This window comes from Leucoraja erinacea, chromosome 35 (assembly GCF_028641065.1).
Source record: "Leucoraja erinacea ecotype New England chromosome 35, Leri_hhj_1, whole genome shotgun sequence".
Classification (NCBI taxonomy): domain Eukaryota; kingdom Metazoa; phylum Chordata; class Chondrichthyes; order Rajiformes; family Rajidae; genus Leucoraja; species Leucoraja erinaceus.
This window is the reverse complement of record NC_073411.1, coordinates 4,592,566-4,613,362: the sequence shown is the minus strand read 5'-3', so window position 1 is coordinate 4,613,362 and position 20,797 is coordinate 4,592,566. Positions and strand designations below refer to the sequence as shown.

The 20,797-nt window shown below is 48.7% G+C and overlaps 1 protein-coding gene across 2 annotated transcripts in view; it reads right to left on the bottom strand.

The window, feature by feature from the left end:
• Positions 1 to 20,797, bottom strand: part of LOC129713212 (pleckstrin homology domain-containing family A member 2-like) — a 76,114-nt gene that overhangs the window by 7,501 nt on the left and 47,816 nt on the right. Inside the window, exons 5-8 of one of the 2 annotated variants that reach the window (XM_055662135.1) lie at positions 16,121 to 16,218; positions 9,502 to 9,642; positions 2,692 to 2,841; positions 1,683 to 1,751 (exon numbers count right to left, since the gene is read on the bottom strand). In XM_055662135.1, coding sequence (XP_055518110.1) covers positions 1,683 to 1,751; positions 2,692 to 2,841; positions 9,502 to 9,642; positions 16,121 to 16,218 — 458 coding nt within the window. The remainder of the gene's footprint in view (positions 1 to 1,682; positions 1,752 to 2,691; positions 2,842 to 9,501; positions 9,643 to 16,120; positions 16,219 to 20,797) is intronic. The other variant, XM_055662136.1, reaches the window with a different exon arrangement.

Here is a 20,797-nt window from a genome sequence, read left to right as displayed (position 1 = left end):
GCGCAAGAATCGCAAGACGCCATTGTGTGCAGATGCCGATAAGTGCGTTCAGCTATGGCCGAGCAATTTCTAATCTTGTGATGTGGACTCGATAAGAGGATCTCTAAATTAAACTAAACTAAACCAAGTTAGAATGTAGAATAGCAGAGCACAATTGTTCGATAACACTTGGCCATGAACACCCTTCCACAGTCCCACCTCTGGATACATATCCACTAAATGAGACACAAAATGCTGGAGTAACTCAACGGGACAGGCAGCATCTCTGGAGAGAGGGAATGGGTGACGTTTTGGGCTAAGTCCGTTCTTCAGACTGGGAGTCAGGGGAGAGGGAGACTAGGGATTTGTGGAAGGGTAAGGTGTGAAAACGAGAGATCAAAGCAGACGGTGCTCAAGGAAATGTACAACGGTTCATTGTTGGCTGAGGGGAAGGTGACAACGAGGCAAACAAACAGTAAAATGAATCAGGAGGACAGTGAAACTAGTCGGAGAATGAGGGTGGGGAAGGGACGGAGAGAGAGGGAAAGCAAAGGTTACATGGAGTTAGAGAAATCACTATTCATACCACTGGGTTGCAGCAGAATATCTACTAACTGCTCTTTTACACTAACCCAAGGGACAATTTCCCGCACAGCCATCAGAGTTAATCCCCAACACTCTGTGAAGGCCGCAGACGCCAACAGGATCAACAAACTCATCAGGAAGGACGGCTCCATCCTGGGGGTGGAGTTGGAGTTGGATTCACGGGAGGTTGGTCTTGGAGGGGAGGATGCTCCTCACACTGTGGAGCATCCTGGACAATACAGCTCACCCCCTCCATGATGCACTGGTCAACCTGAGGAGCACCTTCAGCAACAGACTGGTTCCACCAAGATGCAGCACAGAACGCCACAGGAGATCCTTCTTCCCTGTGGCTATCAAACTGTACAACTCCCCTCCCCCTTCTGTCGTGGGGTAGACGGAGACTGAGACTGAGACTGACTCCCCTTCCCCCTCTCTAATCTTTGCGCATCCCCAATCCTTTCCACTCGTCACTTTAATTTCATTTTAATTTCATGTTTTATCACTGTTGCCGGGTCAATTTTCCTCCCGGGATAAATAAAGTTAGAAACATAGAACATAGAAACATAGAAATTAGGTGCAGGAGTAGGCCATTCGGCCCTTCGAGCCTGCACCGCCATTCAATATGATCATGGCTGATCATCCAACTCAGTATCCCGTACCTGCCTTCTCTCCATACCCCCTGATCCCCTTAGCCACAAGGGCCACATCTAAACTCCCTCTTAAATATAGCCAATGAACTGGCCTCAACTACCCTCTGTGGCAGAGAGTTCCAGAGATTCACCACTCTCTGCGTGAAAAAAAAAAGTTCTTCTCATCTCGGTTTTAAAGGATTTCCCCTTTATCCTTAAGCTGTGACCCCTTGTCCTGGACTTCCCTAACATCGGGAACAATCTTCCTGCATCTAGCCTGTCCAACCCCTTAAGAATTTTGTAAGTTTCTATAAGATCCCCTCTGAATCTTCTAAATTCTAGAAATTCTAACCTTTGCGCATCCCCAATCCTTTCCACTCGTCACTTTAATTTAATTTTAATTTCATGTTTTATCACTGTTGCCGGGTCAATTTTCCTCCCGGGATAAATAAAGTTCTATCTTATCGGATCGTGTCGCGTGGAACTCACCGTTTCACATTTGAAGTAACTGAACGAGTTCTCGTCGAGTATGAAGTATCTCCTCTTCCAACTTTTTCTCTACAACATGAACAACACACAGACAAGTCAGCAGTCGCTGGTGTGCAGCTACAAGGCACACTCTTATACAGGGACAGAACATTTAGTTGACCCCCATCTGGTGACCTCCTGACTGTGGGAATGGAGATGGAGGCTGAGAGATAGGTTGAGGACCAGGTGGGCACAGGGGTGGGGAGGGTCCGTAAGAAAGGGGGGTGTGGGAGTGGAGAAGGGAGAGAAGAGGTGGTCAGGTTGGGACCCTTCTCCAGATTGATTCTGGTTGGAGAGAAGGGGGGTGGGGGGGGGGGGGGGGGGGGGAGAAAGCTGGAAGAGAAGAGGGGCAGGATAAGTGTTTAAGAAGGAACTGCAGATGCTGGAAAATCGAAGGTACACAAAAAAATGCTGGAGAAACTCAGCGGGTGCAGCAGGATCTATGGAGCGAAGGAAATAGGCAACGTTTCGGGCCGATACCCTTCTTCAGGGGCGGGGAGAAGAAAGGGAAAAGGAGGAGGAGCCCGAGGGCTGTGATAGTTGGGTACAGGCTACGGGGAGGGGAGGAAGGGGGGAGGAGGGAGAAGATGAGAGGGGTGGGGGGTGGGGGAAATGGGGGTTGATAGGCAGATGGATGTACAAAGTCCAGAGTTTAAAAAAAATAAAAGGATGGAAAAAAATAAGGGTTGAGGTGGTGTGAATAGTGAAGCCAGAGGAAGGAATCTGTGGAATTCAATGCGGTGGAGGGCAAGGCTGCGGGGAGAAGGCAGGAGAATGGAGTTGAGAGGGAAAGATAGATCAGCCATGATTGAATGGTGGAGTATACTAGATGGGCCGAATGGCCCAATTCTGCTGCTATGTGTTGTGAATATGTTGTCGGACACCCATTTGAAGGCACGACAGTACACGGGAAAGGGGGGGGAGGGGATTAGCTGGCTGTGGGACCCGCAATGCCCTCAGTGCCACTCACCACAATGCCCTGCTTCACGCAGTAGCCGCTCTTGTACACCTGTGGCCCCCACGCCGGCTTGTTCCCCGACACGGGAATGCCGCTAACGGAACGTTTCAGGACGCTGTGCGTGGGCGGCTCAGTGCCCTCCTGACCTTCTCCTCCATTCACCTTGGGGGCAAAGCAGAACGACACTGAGTAAGGAGGTGCCACTTGCCCACGGTGGGGGTGAGGGTAGGGGGGGAGGGGAGGGGAGGATAGGGATAGGGGTGTGCAGATGCTGGGTTTAAACCGAAGATAGACGCAAAATGCCAGAGTAACTCAGCGGGACAGGCAGCATCTCTGGAGAGCAGGAATGGGTGACGTTTCAGGTCGAGACCCTTCTTCAGACTAGATAGGGATAAGGGAAATGAGAGACTTAGACGGTGATGTAGAGAGATAAAGAACAATGAATGAAAGATATACATGTATGACTTTTCGGTTCGAGACCCTTTTTCAGACTCAAGAGCTCCTCAGAACTCAGTCTGAAGAAGGGTTTCAACCCGAAACGTCACCCATTCCTTCTCTCCAGGGATACTGCCTGCCCCGCTGAGTTACTCTGCCATTTTATGTCTATAGAGATAGGGGTAGGGAGTGGGCTAGACCAATGGTAATCAGCTAATACACTCTTTGTGCAGCTTTCAGTACAAGTCTGCAGGGAGTTTCTACTGAAGTTGTACACGGTCTTGGTGAGACCACACCTGGAGTATTGCGTACAGTTTTGGTCTCCTAAAGACATTCTTGCCATAGAGGGAGTACAGAGAAGGTTCGCCAGACTGATTCCTGCGATGTCAGGACTTTCATATGAAGAAAGATTGGATAGACTCGCTAGAATTTAGAAGATTGAGGGGGGATCTTATAGAAACTTACAAAATTCTTAAGGGGTTGGACAGGCTAGATGCAGGAAGATTGTTGGGGAAGTCCAGAACAAGGGATCACAGTTTAAGGATAAGGGGGAAGTCTTTTAGGACCGAGATGAGAAACAAAAAATTCACACAGTGCGTGGAACTCTCTGCCACAGAAAGTAGTTGAGGCCACAGTTCATTGGCTATATTTTAAGAGGGAGTTAGATGTGGCCCTTGTGGCTAAAGGGATCAGGGGGTATGGAGAGAAGGCAGGTACAGGATACCGAGTTGGATGATCAGCCATGATCATATTGAACGGCGGTGCAGGCTCGAAGGGCCGAATGGCCTACTCCTGCACCTATTTTCTATGTTCTATGTTTCTAAGTTCCAAAAGCTGCTGGATGTAGGAGACCCTGTTGCATATTTAAATCATTTCATCAAGGGCAGCACAGTGGCTCAGAGGTAGAGTCGCTACCTTACTGCGTTTTCAGCGCCAGGCCCGGGTTCGATCCCTTAAAGGGCCGGTACCACGGGACGATTTTTTTCGGCGACTGCCGGTGTCATATCAATGTCGTCAAAAGATTTTGAACATTTCAAAAATCCAGCGGCGACAAAAAAAACATTGCGACACTGGGCGTCATTCGTCATCACGCCACTAATTTTACCGTGACCTGACACAGTCAGTCAATGATGCCGGCAGTCGGCGATACAATCGGCAAGTGGGACAGTACACCGCACTGCACAGCCCAGCTGTGAGTAAGTGCAGTCCCAGGAAGCAGTCTCTACCCCTTATTTTTTTTTTTTTTTTTTTTTTTACAAAAAATTTATTCAATGTGAGTATTTACACTACAATAAAACAGCCAAGCCACCATCAATACAAACATATATCCTTAATAAACCCTAATCCTTATTGAGGATATCTCTACCCCTTATGGTGGGGCAGATGAGGAGGAGGTCGGAGAGAGGAACGATGGGAGGAGGGTGGGGGGGATAGGCGATGGAGAGACCACTTGCTTTGACAGCAGCTGTGGTGACTGTTCCCCACCAGTGTATTGTGGTTGGAACCAAACTACGGGACACCAGGGGAAAACGTTCCGTTTCTACAAAGTGGGCCGTCATCCGTAACGAGGTGCCCAAAAGGGGAAGTGAAAACAACAGCTTTTCACTGATCAAAACAAAGGGCCCGGGTGGCGCAGAGTTAGAGTTGCCGCCCCACGGCACCAGCGATCCGGTGTTCGATCCCGACCTCGGCTGCTGTCTGTGCAGAGTTTGCACGTTCTCCCCGTGACCGCGTAGGTTCGCTGCGGTTTCCTCCCACATTCCAGAGACGTGGGGGTTTGTAGATGAATTGCCCCTTTGTAAATTGCCCCCTGCGTGTAGGGGGAGGACGCAAAAGTGACATAATATAGAACTAGTACGAACAGGTGATCGATGGACGGCGCGGGACCGGTGGGCCGAAGGGCCCGTTTCCGTGCTGTAGCTCTAGGGTGGCGCAGCGGTAGAGTTGCCGCCTAACAGCGCTTGCAGACCCCGGTTCGATCCCAACAACGGGTGCTGCCTGTAGGGAGTTTATACGTTCCCCCCGTGACCTGCGCGGGTTTTCTCCGCTTCCTCCTCCCACACTCCATAGAAGTACAGGTCTGTAGGTTAATTGTCTTGGTGTATGTAAACATTGTCCCTAGTGTGTGTAGGATAGTGTTGGTGGGCGGGGATCACTGGTCGGCGTGGACTCGACGGGCCGAAGGGCCTGTTTCCGCACTGTATCTCTGAACTAAAGTAAACTAAAACTCAACTAAACTTCATTGAGACCAGAGCCACATAAGGACAGGACACTGAGCTCTTCCTGTGCTTGTGTAAAGAGGGTATTATGAAAAACAAGTACGCAGGAACAAAGTGAAGAAAGATGGGGTTGACGCAATAAAGGTTCACCTTTGAGTACTGTCGCCAGTGTTGAGAAAACGGTAGTGGTTTCACTCTGAGCTGATAGAATCAGGTTAAGCAAGTCACAGGCCAAATAAGGCAATGATTACTCACACGGCTGGTAAGCCTCTGATAGGTTAAACCCAGACTTTCCATTGCATCTTGCAGACCCGCCCTGTGCAAAACCATTTACCTTCTGGTACTGTGCTAGCGGAATGAGAAAGCTCCGTGAACTGTTTCAACTGAAGACAAGACACAAAACGCTGGAATAACTCAGGCAGCATCTCTATTCCTTCTCTCCAGAGATGCCGCCTGTCCCGCTGAGTTACTCCAGCGTTTTGTGTCTATCTTCAGTTTAAACCAGCATCTGCAGTTCCTTTCTGCATGAACTGTTTCAGCACCAAAGGTGGACAAAAATGCTGGAGAAACTCAGCGGGTGAGGCAGCATCTATGAATAGTCGCCGAGACCCGAAACGTCCTTCTCTCCATAGATGCTGCCTCACCCGCTGAGTTTCTCCAGCAATTTTGTCTACCTTCGATTTTTCCAGCATCTGCAGTTCTTTCTTAAATGTTTCAACACCAAAGTTTGTTTGTGAAGAAAGGAACTGCAGATGCTGGTTTACACCGAAGGTAGACAAAATGCTGGAGCATCTCTGGATGAGCAGCATCTCTGGGTCTCCTAAGCGGTATTATCTTAAGTTTGTTGAAGAAAGAACTGCAGATGCTGGTAAATCGAAGGTGGACACAAAATGCTGGAGAAACTCAGTGGGTGAGGCAGCATCTATGGAGAGAAGAAATTGACGACGATTCGGAGTAGAGACTTGACCAATTGAGCAGTATGGTCCACTCCTGCTCCTAATCATTTATGACCATATTTTGTTTCACGACTACATTTAAAAAAAAATGGAATTGCTGTGGTCTCCAGCTGCCGGGATCGAGGTTGGAACTCCCGTCTCTGGGATCGGAGGTCCAGAGTTCCGTCTAGCAGTCCTCTAGCCTTGCCACGGCAACCCGCATTCCTGTTCAAGAAGGAACTGCAGATGCTGGAAAATCCGCATTCCTGTTTGAATCAGGGCGTTTCGAACAGACATTCAAACACCGCATTTAGAATATTGTGTTCAGTTCTGGGACATCGTCAAGCTTGAGAGGGTTCAGAAAGGATTTACGAGGAAGTTGCCAGGACTAGAGGGTGTGAGCTATAGGGAGAGGTTAAGTAGGCTGGGTCTCTATTCCATGGAGCGCAGGAGGATGAGGGGAGATCTTATAGAGGTGTATAAAATCATGAGAGGAATAGATGCACAGTCATTTACCTAGAGTAGGGGAATCGAGGACCAGAGGACATAGGTTCAAGGTGAAGGGGAAAAGATTTAATAGGAATCTGAGGGGTAACTTTTTCACACAGAGGGTGGTGAGTGTATGGAACAAGCTGCCGGAGGAGGTAGTTGAAGCTGTGACTATCCCATCATTTAAGAAACAGTTGGACAGGTACATGGATAGGACAGGTTTGGAGGGATATGGACCAAGCGCGGGCAAGTGGGACTAGTGTAGCTGGGACATTGTTGGTCGGTGTGGGCACGTTGTTTCCACACTGTATCACTCTACGACTCTATGACACGCTGGAGCCCAAACAGTTAACAGCCCAAGCAAATGAGGAAAGGCGTCATGCAAATGAAGTTTCTAAATATGCGTTGTGGTTGACTGTGCTGATGAGATAACTAAACTGGAATCAGCCAGCGATGCCCAGTGTTTTACAATGCTTGGGCCACACATGCGGCTAACTGTACCATGAATCATAGAAGCATAGAAAATCGGTGCAGGAGCAGGCCATTCGGCCCTTCGAGCCAGCATCGCCATTCAATAAGATCACGGCTGATCATCCTAAATCAGTACCCCGTTCTTGCTTTCTACCCATATCCCTTGATTCCGATATCCCTAAGAGCTATGTTTTGGAAGGAACTGCAGATGCTGGATTAAACCGACGATAGACACAAAAAGCTGGAGTAACTCAGCGGGACACGCAGCATCTCTGGAGAGAGAGACTGGATGATGTTTCAGGTTGAGATCGGAAGAAGGATCTCGACCCGGAACGTCACCCATTCCTTCTCTCCAGAGATGCTGCGTGTCCCGCTGAGTTACTCCAGCTCTTTGTGTCTATCTTCGCCCTAAGAGCTATATCGAACTAACTCTGACTTGAAAACATCCAGTGAATTGGCCTCCACTGCCTTCTGTGGCAGATAATTCTACAGATTCACAACTCTCTGGGTGAAAAAAGTGTTTCCTCATCTCAGTCCTAAATGGCCTACCCCTTATTCTTACACTGATCCCCTGGTTCTGGACTCCCCCAACATCGGGAACATTCGGCGTGGAGTCGGTTGGCCGAAGACCCCGTTTCCACACTGTATCACTGAGCTTAATTCACTGGATATCGGAGTGAAGTGGGAAGCCAGAGGGAGGGATGTCGGTACATTACTATACGATAGAACTTCATTGAACCCAGGTGGGAAGTTGGTCTGCCAATCCATCATGAAACACAACAAGATACATGAAACATGAAATTAAAATGACGAATAGAATGTCCAGGATTGGGGGTGTGCAAAGATTGGGGGGGGGAGGCGGGTGGAAGGAAGAGGAGTCAGTCTACCCCACGACTGAAGGGGGAGGAGTGGGGAAGTGGAATGGGATTGGGGGTGGGGGGAGAAGAGGGGCGAGGTAGTGGGAGAAATGAGTGTGCACTTGGGCTGGGCACAGGGAGGAGAGGGGGAAGAAAAATAAAATAATTGGTCAGGTTGGTGATGAGGCCAAAATCACATTTAGATTCAGGATGACAGAGGAGTTATTCAGAGTCAGATAGACAATGTGTGCTCTATTTAGTTTAGTTTAGAGATACAGCACGGAAACAGGCCATTCGACCCATCGAGTCCACGCCAACCAGCGATCCCCGCATATTAACACTATCCTATACACACTAGGGACACTTTACACTTACACCAAGCTATTTAACCTACAAAGTTGCACGTGTCCTTGGAGTGTGAAGATCTCGGAGACAAACCACGCGGTCACGGGGAGAACATCCAAACTCCAGACAGACAGCACAGGCTGTCAGCACAAGTGGTTCTTCAAACCCGCAGTGCCAGAAATGCATGCCTGCCTTCCTTGCAACTTGCAAACGAATGCGATGCTAATCCTGCAGATTTTTCATGCGGTGACAAGTGTGGAACAGGCATCCTGGCCCTTTCGCTCTGAAGTTGATGCAAACTTTACGCAACTAATGTTGGCACATTCACTGCAACCCTCCCAAATAATGCATCTAATCATGGACGAACCAGGGTCTTAACCAAACCTACTCCAGAGTAACTCTGGAGCAGAAGGCCCTGCCCAGCTCCTGGAGTCACAGGGTCATCCAGCATGCAAACAGGCCCTTCGGCCCAACTCGTCCAGTTCCAGCCATGATGTCCCATCTATACTGGCCCCATTTGTCTATGCATGGCCCATATCCCTCTAAACATTGGGTATCCATGTACCCGTCCAAATGTCTTTGGCACGGGTGGACTCAGTGGGCCGAAGGGCCTGTTTCTGCGCTGTAACTCTAACCTAAACTAAACACTGAAGGGACAACACAGGACCAGATTGGACGGAGCGATGTTTTTAGACTGGTTTACCTTATTGGCTATATTTAAGAGGGAGTTAGATGTGGCCCTTGTGGCTAAAGAGATCAGGGGGTATGGAGAGAAGGCAGGTACAGGATACTGAGTTGGATGATCAGCCATGATCATATTGAATGGCGGTGCAGGCTCGAAGGGCCGAATGGCCTACTCCTGCACCTATTTTCTACGTTTCTATGTTTCTAACCCACAAACCCGCATGTCTTTGGAGTGTGGGAGGAAACCAGAGCACCCGGGGGAATCCCACGCGGTCATGGGGAGAACGTGCAAACTCCGTACAGTCAGTACCCATAGTTGGGATCGAACCTGGGTCTCCGGCGCTGTAAGGCAGCAACTCTACCGCAGCGCCACCTTGTGGTTCTCACCTGCGCGATTGGCGTCTGCACCACAACACCGCCAATGATTTCGGTCTTGTACGGGATCTGTTTGCGTCCTGTCTGGGCCTCCGCTGGAGTGCTGGTGATCTCAGCGCTGGGCTGCGGGTCACTTGATTTGCCCTTTGGCACCTAGCAACAAAAGAAGGGTCGTTCATCAGTTCTATCCTCAGTTTTCCAAGTGGTTTTGGGGGACCTCAGAGCATCTCAGTCAAAGCCCACCCAGAGCTACTGATGTACAGTGCTGGGGCAGTGGAGACCACAGTCACAAGGTCATAAGTGATAGGAACAGAATCAGGCCACTCGGCCCACCCAGATCTCTCCTTCTCAACCCCATACTCCTGCCTTCTCCCCGTAACACTTGACACCCATACCAATCAAAAATCTATCTATCTCCACCAAGTCAATCAACTTACAAACCAGGTTACACAAAAAAGCTGGAGAAACTCAGCGGGTGCAGTAGCATCTATGGAGCGAAGGAAATAGGCAACGTTTCGGCCCGAAACGTTGCCTATTTCCTTCGCTCCATAGATGCTGCTGCACCCGCTGAGTTTCTCCAGCTTTTTTTGTGTAACTTTCGATTCTCCAGCATCTGCAGTTCCTTCTTAAACAACTTACAAACCAGTACGTCTTTGGAGTGTGGGAGGAAACCGGAGCTCTCAGGGAAAACCCACGCAGGTCACGGGGAGAACGTACAAACTCCATACAGACAAGCATCTGTAGTCGGGATCGAACCCAGGCTGTAAGCGCTGGAGGGCACCAACTCCACCACTGCGCCCATTGTTGTGTGAGTTGTTTTTTTGCATTGCATTTAAAATTTTAAAAACTCAAAACAATAAATGCTGTAAATACAAAATGTCACCTATCCAGGCGAGGATCCTGCCTGACCAGCTAAGTGACCGCAACACCTGGTGGCCCTCTTTTGCTGGAAATACTTAGCTGGTCAGGCAGCATATGTGGAGAAGCAACAGTCCTGACTGACAAATCAGCATTGCAAATCTAGAGGGAGCTTCAATGCTTAAGGTTCACTGCTATAGGTCTCTCTCTGGGTGGCTGATATCGAGGTCACTTGTTGATGTAAAGGGCAGGCTAGTTGGATTCAATGGAAGTTATGGTCGTATCCAGAGGATTGAGGGAGGACTTGTTTGAAGCAGAGTGTACATGATCATGAGGGGATCTCACCTTCCCTCCCACAGGTGGATGTGGAGAGAACACTGGAGAGAACACAAAAAGCTGGAGTAACTCAGCGGGACAGGCAGCAGCGTCTCTGGAGAGAAGTGCTTCTCCTCATGAGGGAGGAACTAGTGGCCACGGTTAAACATTAAGGGGATGCTGCTGGTTCAAGGTGGAAATGAGTCAAACTTTCTGAGGCCCGTGGGCCGTTGAATGTGTTTTAAGGTGGAGGTGGTTAGAGTCTTGGTGAGCAAGTGGGTGAAAGGTCAGCGTGAGGAGACATAGTCACAGAGCTGAGGTAACGGGCAGTTCCCACTCAATGGGCGGCACGGTGGCACAGCAGTACAGTTGCTGCCTCACAGCGCATACAGGTTCGATCCCGGGCGCTGTCTGTACGGAGTTCGCACGTTCTCCCCGTGACCTGCGTGGATTTTCTCCGAGACCTTCGGTTTCCTCCCACACTTCCAAACACGTCCTGGTTTGGATGTTAATTCAAAGTATTCAAAGGTATTCAAAGGTTTTTATTAGTCACATTCACATACACCGAGGTATGCTTTTTGCCATTTTGCAGCACACAAAATTGGTTTGGTGTCAATTTAAAAATTGTCCCTAGTGTGTGTAGGAAAGTGTTGGTGTGCTGGGATCGCTGGTCGGCACAGTCTCCGTGGGCCGAAGGGCCTGTTTCTGCACTGTATCTCTAAACTGATGGCGTTGCATCTTTGAGAGGCCACGTGGTCGATTCCTGCTCCTAACTAGCCGGCCCATTCTGATCATCCCAATTAGCCAGTAGTCTCAGCTAGACTGAGGGACAACCACAGGTGACCTTGAGGCAGACACATACAGCGGTGAAGGAGGGGGGGGTGGGGGGCAGGTAAGTGAAAAGTTGGTACAAACTAGTGATAGTCTCGAAGGGCTGAGTGGCCTCCTGGGCCCTTTGTTATCTGTGGAATTCTCTGCCACAGAACGCAGTGGCGGCCAATTCACTGGGTGTATTCAAGAGAGAGGTAGATTTAGCTCTTAGGGCTAACGGATTCAAGGGATCTGGGGAGAAAGCAGGAACGGGGTACTGATTGTGGACAATCAGCCATGATCATATTGACTGGCGGTGCTCTCGAACCAGGCCGAATGGCCGACCCTCCATTGTCCATGACATGTAAGGGGAACAGCTGCTGTGATAACCCGGGTTGGTTAGGACACACGAAGGTACACACCCACACAAAACACACTGGAGAAACTCACACGGGTGCAGCAGCATCTATGGAGCGAAGGAAATAGGCACGTTTCGGGCCCACACACCCTTCTTCAGACAGAGACAATACACCAGGACACAGATGGTGCAACAGATGCAGCCCCACACTAGGGGGCGCTGACCACACAACCAAAATTCCTCTCTCCACACACATATTCCCACACACACAGACATCGTACACACACAAACAAACTCCCCCCCACACACACAAAAAAAAAAAACAAAACCAGCAGACACACACACAAAACACACAGGACACCCAAAACCAACTTAGCACAACAGGCCACACACACCACACATTCGTCCCCCATGCCCAACAAGCTCGTCCACAACAGAACACAATGTCCAAAAACACACGACCCACATCTCCCACACCACACATGGAAGAACACATACACACAACCTTCACGTGGCCACACGCCTGTTCACACACAACACACACAATCGACTCGACGTGCAAACAAACGGAAGATCAAATACAACACAACCACACACCCAACAACTTTAGGCACACACACACACACATACACCACACAAGAAGAACATCCATCTCATGTCTTCAATCACTGTACACCGTCACACCTCCTTGATCTGACACACCACACCTGTCTTTCAAGTGCACACCTCACACACACTGCAAACCACCACCTCACACCATCAGTATCACCACACCCACACACAAAACAACTCTGTGCACACACACCAACCCACACCACACAGTCCACACAACAAGGAACGGTTCACCAACTTGACTCACCACACACACCAACAACACCAAGCAAACACACACATCCATCACACACACACACACACTCACCACACACAACTCCCACAACCAACACACACACATCCCCCCCAACTCAGGATTGCACCCAACAAATGCTGGAGACACTCAGCGGGGCACACCACAGACACACATACACCACAAACACACACCACCCAGCACACCACACCACACAAGACCACACACTTTGTTTCTTCTCCCACACAAACCACCACACACACAACAACCACACATCCATAACCACACACCAAAACACCACACCCCATACACACATACAGTACTCACCCACACCACACCACGTCACACCAGCACACAAATCCACAGAGGTTACACACACATTTACACAAACATGGGGGGCCAAACACAATCATCACACACACACCACACCCTTCTCAGTGGGCCAAAACACCCCAACACCCCCACCTTCATTCCACACACAAAGTCACCCGCAACATTTCACACACCACATTTTTCGCACTATCACCCATACACACACACAAACCAGCATCCCCACACACAACACTCTTAAATCTTCACAACACACTAAACAATAGTAACAAACATCATGCACACACACTTCCACCACAACACACACACACAACCACAACACATTTACACTCCACACACACAAACACACAACACACGACACAACAAACACAAAAGTGCCCACACCACACATCACACCATGTATCTCTAAAGTCAAAACACACACAACTAAAGTCTATCTAATTCCGCTCATGACACAAACACAAACCATCCACCACACACACAACACAGGGATCAAGGACCATCCTACAGTCCAGGAAGTGTAAAGTCCAATTCACCAGGCACACTTCCTTCCTGTAACTTCAGGGCCAATGCCTGACAACATCCTCATACAGTATTCAATGTAGGTTCACCAGGGAAGAGGGGATTGGCGGGAAACATATAAAAAGAATGGAAGAACAAACTAAATCTCACCGAGCTAGATGCAGGAAACATTTAAGAGAAGATAGATTTAGCTCTTAGGGCTAAGGAAGATCAAGGGATTGTCACCCAATCTGTGGGGAGAAAGGGGGCCAATCAGAAAGAGAGAGGAACGGGGTACTGATTCGGGACGATCAGCCATGATCATATTGACTGGCGGTGCTGACTCGAAGGGCCGAATGGCCTACTCCTGAACCTATTGTCCATGTTTCTATGTAAGGGGAACAGCCTGCTGTAAGCCCCATAACCCGGGTTGGTTTAGGACACAGAAGGTGCACAAAAAAGCTGGAGAAACTCAGCAGGTGCAGCAGCATCTATGGAGCGAAGGAAATAGGCAACGTTTCGGGCCGAAACCTTTCTTCAGACACAGACGGGTTTAGGACACAGATGGTGCAACAATGCAGCCCCACACTAGGGGGCGCTGACCAACTTCCTCTCTCTGCCGCCATGGAGAAGCCCATCGTATATGGGGACTTCAAAGTCCTGTGGTCATGCAGAACTGAAACAGGCCCGTTGGCCCTATTCGTCCGTCCATGCCAACCAAGCTCGTCCCATCTTTCCCATGTCTGACCCACATCTCCCTTCCAGGGTGGAAGATTGCAACCTTCACGTGGCCCGCCCTGTTTCGACTAATGCAATCGACTCGACGTGCACAAACGGAAGATCAAATAGAACAAGTTGTCCAACAACTTTAGGCTGTGCACGCCACACGAAAGAAGAAGAGGAAGATCTCCCTTCCTATCCATCTACCTGTCCAAATGTCTTTCAAGTGCTGTTTTGTACCTGCGTCAACGACCTCCTCTGACAGTTCATTCCACATAACCACCACCTTCTGTGTGAAAAAGGTTCCTGTTAAATCTTTTCCCTTGCACTTCAAACCATCAGTATCACCTCTGGTTCTTGACTCTGTGCATTCACCCAATCTGGATTGCACAGTGGTAGGCTGACAAAAATGCTGTGCTTATTTTTGTGTACCTTCGATTTTTCCAGCATCTGCAGTACTTTCTTAAACAGGTTAGTAGACTAATTGGCTTCTGTTCATTGTAAATTGTCCCTAGTGTGTAGCATAATGCTAGTGTTCTGGGTTATCATTTGTTGGTGTGGACTCAGTGGGCTGAAGGGCCTGCTGTATCTCTAAAGTCTAAAGTAAAGTCTATCTATTCCGCTCATGATTTTATACACCTCTATAAGATCATTTCTCACACCTCCTACAGTCCAGGAAGTAAAGTCCTATTCTGCGCACTCTCTTCCTGTAACTCAGGGCCACAAGTCCTGACAACATCCTCATACAGTTCAGTGTAGGTTCACCAGGTTAATTCCCAGGTTGGCGGGATTGACATATGATGAAAGAGTGGATTGACTGGGCTTATATTCAATGGAATTTAGAACGAAGAGAGGGGATCTTATAGAAACATATAAAATTCTTCAGGGGTTGGACAGGCTAGATGCAGGAAACATGTTCCCCATGTTGGGGGAGTCCAGAACCAGGGGTCACAGTTTAAGAATATGTAAGGGGTCGGCCATTTAGGACTGAGATGAGGAAAAACGTTTTCACCCAGAGCATTGTGAATCTGTGGAATTCTCTGCCACAGAAGGCAGTGGAGGCCAATTCACTGGATGTTTTCAAGAGAGAGTTAGATATCGCTTTTAAGGCTAACGGAATCAAGGGATATGGGGAAACATAGAAACATAGAAATTAGGTGCAGGAGTAGGCCATTCGGCCCTTCGAGCCTGCACCGCCATTCAATATGATCATGGCTGATCATCTAACTCAGTATCCCGTACCTGCCTTCTCTCCATACCCCCTGATCCCCTTAGCCACAAGGGCCACATCTAGCTCCCTCTTAAATATAGCGAGTTAGGGAGAAAGCAGGAACGGAGTACTGATTTTGAATGATCAGCCGTGATCATATTGAATGGCGGTGCAGGCTCGAAAGGTCGAATGGACTACTCCTGCACCCATTTTCTATGTTTCTAAATCTTCTCTGCACCCTTTCTGCTTAATGGTATCTTTCCTTTCGCTAGGTGACCAAAACCGAACACGACTCCATAGATATGTTGCCTCGCCCGCTGAGTTTCTCCAGCATTTTTGTCTACCTTCGATGTTTCCAGCATCTGCAGTTCCTGCTTAAACAAACGACTCCGAATGCGGCTTCACCAACGTCTTGTGCAACCGCAACACAATGTCCCAACTTCCATGTGTAGCAAAGAACTGCAGATGCTGCTGTAAACCAAAAATTGACACAGAAAGCTGGAGGAACTCAGCGGGTCTGGCAGCGTCTCTGGAGATAAGGAATAGGTGACGTTTCGGGTCGAGACCCTTCTTAAGCCGGAAGTCACCCATTACTTTTCTCAAGTTTACTAAGTCTATCTTAGGTCCAAACTACTGTATTAAATACCCCGCCTGATTAAATGGACGAGATGCAAGTAAAACTTACTGTAATCTTGCAGGACTTGTTCAATGCTTCCACCCAGTCAAGGAGATCCTTCTTGTCATTCGCCAGGAGGAAGTACCGACGTAAGCCTGCATTTATGACTGCAATTAAAATAGAAATGTTTTGGTTAGGCAAGTTGACTTGAGAGAGCAAATAGGTGCCAGATTCAACCTCATAACACAGCTGGGAGTCAACAGTCTAATGATTCACATGAAGAGCGTTTGTCGGCACTGGGCCTGAACTCGCTGGATTCCAGAAGGATGAGGGGGACACCTCATTGAAACTTACCAAACAGTGAAAGCCTTGGATGGAATGGATGTGGAGAGGATGGGAGAGTCGAGGACAAGAGGTCACAGCCTCAGAATTAAAGGGCGTTCCTTTCGGAAATAGATGAGGAGGAATTTCTTTAGTCAGAGGGTGGCGAATCTGTGGAATCCTTTGCCAAAGACGGCTGTGGAGGCCAATGGATATTTTTAAGGCAGAGATAGATAAGATTCTTGATTAGTACGGGTGTCAGTGGTTATGGGGAGAGGGCAGGAGAAAGGGGTTAGGACGGAGAGATAGATCAGCCATGATTGAATGGCGGAGTAGACTTGCTGGGCTGAATGGCCTAATGCTGCTCCTATCACTTATGACCATATGACTGCGGTCTCCACTGCCTCACCACGGTACATCAGAAGCACTGGGTGGGTTTTGACTGGTTCTACGGAGATGCTTTGAGCTCTTGAGGTCCTCTGAAACGCTCAGCAAACTGAGGAGAGATGTTATTGACACTGGTGGCCACAGATCATGGGGCTCAGAACATACACACAGACGTTAGACTTTAGTGTATGTAGACTAAATGTGAGGTTATCCATAAATGTGAGGTTATCCATTTTGGTGGCAAAAACGGGAAAGCAGACTATTATCTAAATAGTGGCCGATTGGGAAGGGAGATGCAGCGAGACCTGGGTGTTATGGTACACCAGTCATTGAAGGTAGGCATGCAGGTGCAGCAGGCAGTAAAGAAAGCGAATGGTATGTTAGCTTTCATTGCAAAAGGATTTGAGTATAGGAGCAGGGAGGTTCTACTGCAGTTGTACAGGGTCTTGGTGAGACCACACCTGGAGTATTGCGTACAGTTTTGGTCTCCAAATCTGAGGAAGGACATTATTGCCATAGAGGGAGTGCAGAGAAGGTTCACCAGACTGATTCCTGGGATGTCAGGACTGTCTTATGAAGAAAGACTGGATAGAATTTAGGAGATTGAGAGGGGATGTTATAGAAACTTACAAAATTCTTAAGGGGTTGGACAGGCTAGATGCAGGAAGATTGTTCCTGATGTTGGGAAAGTCCAGGACAAGGGGTCACAGCTTAAGGATAAGGGGGAAATCCTTTAAAACCGAGATGAGAAGAACTTTTTTCACACAGAGAGTGGTGAATCTCTGGAACTCTCTGCCGCAGAGGGTAGTCGAGGCCAGTTCATTGGCTATATTTAAGGGAGTTAGATGTGACCCTTCTGGCTAAGGGGATCAAAGGGTATGGAGAGAAGGCAGGTACGGGATACTGAGTTGGATGATCAGCCATGATCATATTGAATGACGGTGCAGGCTCGAAGGGCCAAATGGCCTACTCCTGCACCTATGTTCTATGTTTCTATGTTTAGAGATAAAGGCTTGATGCTGCCTGACCGCCCAAGTATTTCCAGCATCTGCGGGCCTTTGACTTTTATTAGACTTTAGAGATACAGCGTGGAAGCAGGCCCTTTAACCCACCGAATCCTCGCTGACCAGCGATCACGCCTTACACTAATGCTATCCAACACACCAGGGGAAATTTGCAATTTACAGAAGCCAATGAACCTACAAACCTTTATGTCTCTGGGGTGTGGGAGGAAACCGGAGCACCCGGAGAAAACCCACATGGTCACAGGGAAAATGTGCAGACTCTGTACAAACAGCACCCATAGTCAGGATCGAACCCGTGTCTCTGGCTCTGGCTCTATGCTGCCCCCACAGGGTGAGGACTTCAGCCCACAATGTCCGTGCAGAACATGATGCGGAGGGAGATAAACTAATCGCATCTGCTGGAACGTACTCAATTACCTGCCCACCAAGTCCCAGCTTGGGTGTCAAGGCAGCCTCTGTCACAGCCTTGCTCCAAGGAGTTGAATTCCACAGCAGAGGTGGCCATGATGACAAAGCAACACCTGACCCAAAGTCAATGGTCACCAATGGTTGGAGTCACACCTTGCAGCGGGATAATCTTTGTAGCTGATGGGATTCAAAGGCCGGGGCGTGGTGCGAGAGCTGGGCACATCCGAACCGGGGAGGTGGCGGAGCAGGGGAGGTCAGGGCATGGTTTGAGGCTGCCCTGTTAGATTGTCACAGGACTCGGTGTCCGGGAGATTCCAGGGCACCAGACCCGGGCAAGGAGGCGTCAGGCAGGACGTACCCCCACCTGACAGAGACCGTCAGGTACACAAAGCAGGCGGCGGAGAAGGTGCTGCGGCTTTGACAACTCGCCCAGAACCCAACCCTGACCTTTGAAGCTCAGCGTAACCACCGCAGGAGAATGTCACAAGTCAACGCAACGCTCAGAACTTCCTTGTTCTTGGGCTGTCGAGGCCAGGGATGGATATTGACTCACAGTTGGTTTCTGTGCTGCATTTCCTCCCATCAGACAAGAGGCACAGAAGTGTGGAGACAGACGCACACCTCCAGATTCACGGACAGTTTCTTCCCAGCTGTCATCAGCCAACTGAACCATCCCACCACATCTAGAGAGCAGTCCTGAACTACTATCTACCTCACTGGTGACCCTCGGACTATCTTTGATCGGACGTCACTGGCTTTACCTTGCACTAAACGTCATTCCCTTATCATGTCTCTGTACACTGTAAAGATTACATAGCCATGATCACATTGAATGGCGGTGCTGGCTCGAAGGGCCAAATGGCCTACTCTTGCACCTATTGTCTAGTGTCTGTAAATGGCTCATCTGTAATCAGGTATTGTTTATCCACTGTAGTTCGTATGCAACAAAAGATTTCACCATCCCATGCTACATTTAGAGTCTTGTGTTCAGTTCTGGGCACCGTGTTATAGGAAAGATATTGTCAAGCTAGGAAGGGTACAGAGACGATTTACGAGGATGTTGCCAGGACTAGAGGGTGTGAGATATAGACAGAGGTTGAATAGCCTGGGACTCTATTCCTTGGAGCGCAGGAGGATGAGGGGTGATCGTATAGAGGTGTATAAGGTCATGAGAGGAATAGATCGGGTAGTCTCTTGCCCAGAGTAGGTGAATCGAGGAGCAAAGGACATACGTTTAAGGTGAAGGGGTAAAGATTTAATAGGAATCTGAGGAGTAACTTTTTCACAGAAAAGAGGAGTAACTTTTTCACACAAAGAACAAGCTGCCAGAGGAGGTAGTTGAGGCTGGAACTATCCCAACATTTAAGAAACAGTTAGACAGGTACATGGATAGGACAGGTTTGGAGGGATATGGACCAAATGCTGGCAGGTGGGACTAGTGTAGCTGGGACATGTTGGCCAGTGTGGGCAAGTTGGGCCGAAGGTCCTGTTTCTACACTGTATCACTCTATGATTCTATGACTAGAGGTTTGTCACTGTACCTCAGTACAGGTGACAATAAACTAAACTGAACTGAAACTGAAACAGAACTGAAGATCCCATAAAACAAACTAACAGAGTCAGAGTCAGTATGGTCGGCTTTACCAACCTGCCAATGAATTCATTCACCCGTTGCTTATTTTGTGGCTGGCTCTTAACACCTACGTTGTCTGCAGTAGCTTTGTGCCACCATGCTGCCCCAATCAATCAACGAAGCCCAACAGAATCTCACATTCATAGCAACTTAGAAAATAGGTGTCGGAGGAGGCCATTCGGCCCTACGAGCCAGTGTCGCAGTTCAATGTGATCATGGCTGATCATCCAAAATCAATACCCCATTCCTGCTTTCTCCCCACATCCCTTGATTCCGTTAGCCCTAAGAGCTATATCTAACTCTCTCTTGAATACATCCAGTGAATTGGCCTCCACTGCCTTCTGCGGCAGAGAATTCCACAGATTCACAACTCTCTGGGTGAAAACGTTTTTCCTCATCTCAGTCCTATATGGCCGACCCCTTATTCTGAAACTGTGACCCCTGGTTCTGGACTCCCCCAACATCCGGAACATTTTTCCTGCATCTACTCTGTCCAATCCTCTAAGAATTTTATATGTTTCTATAAGATATCCTCTCATCCTTCTAAATTCCAGTGAATACAGGCCCAGTCTACCCATTCTTTCATCATACGTCGGTCCCGCCATCCCGGGAATTAACCCGGTAAACCTACGCTGCACTCCCTCAATAGCAATAATGTCCTTCCACAAATCAGGAGACCAAAATTGCACACAATACTCCAGGCGTGCCTCTTATTTTTCTAAACTAATTGTGTGGGTCCAATCAGACCATTCTTTTCTCAGAAGACAATGGCACGATGGCACAGCAGTAACGTTCTCGAAAAGGCCTGTTTCCATGCTGTATGATTCTATAACACCATGAGATGTAGAGAGATGCAGCGTGGAAACAGGCCCTTTGGCCGACCGAGTCTGCGCCAAGCAACAATTCCCCCCGAACACTAGCTCCATCCAACACCCTGGGGACAATTTACAGAGGCCGCACGTCTTTGGAGAG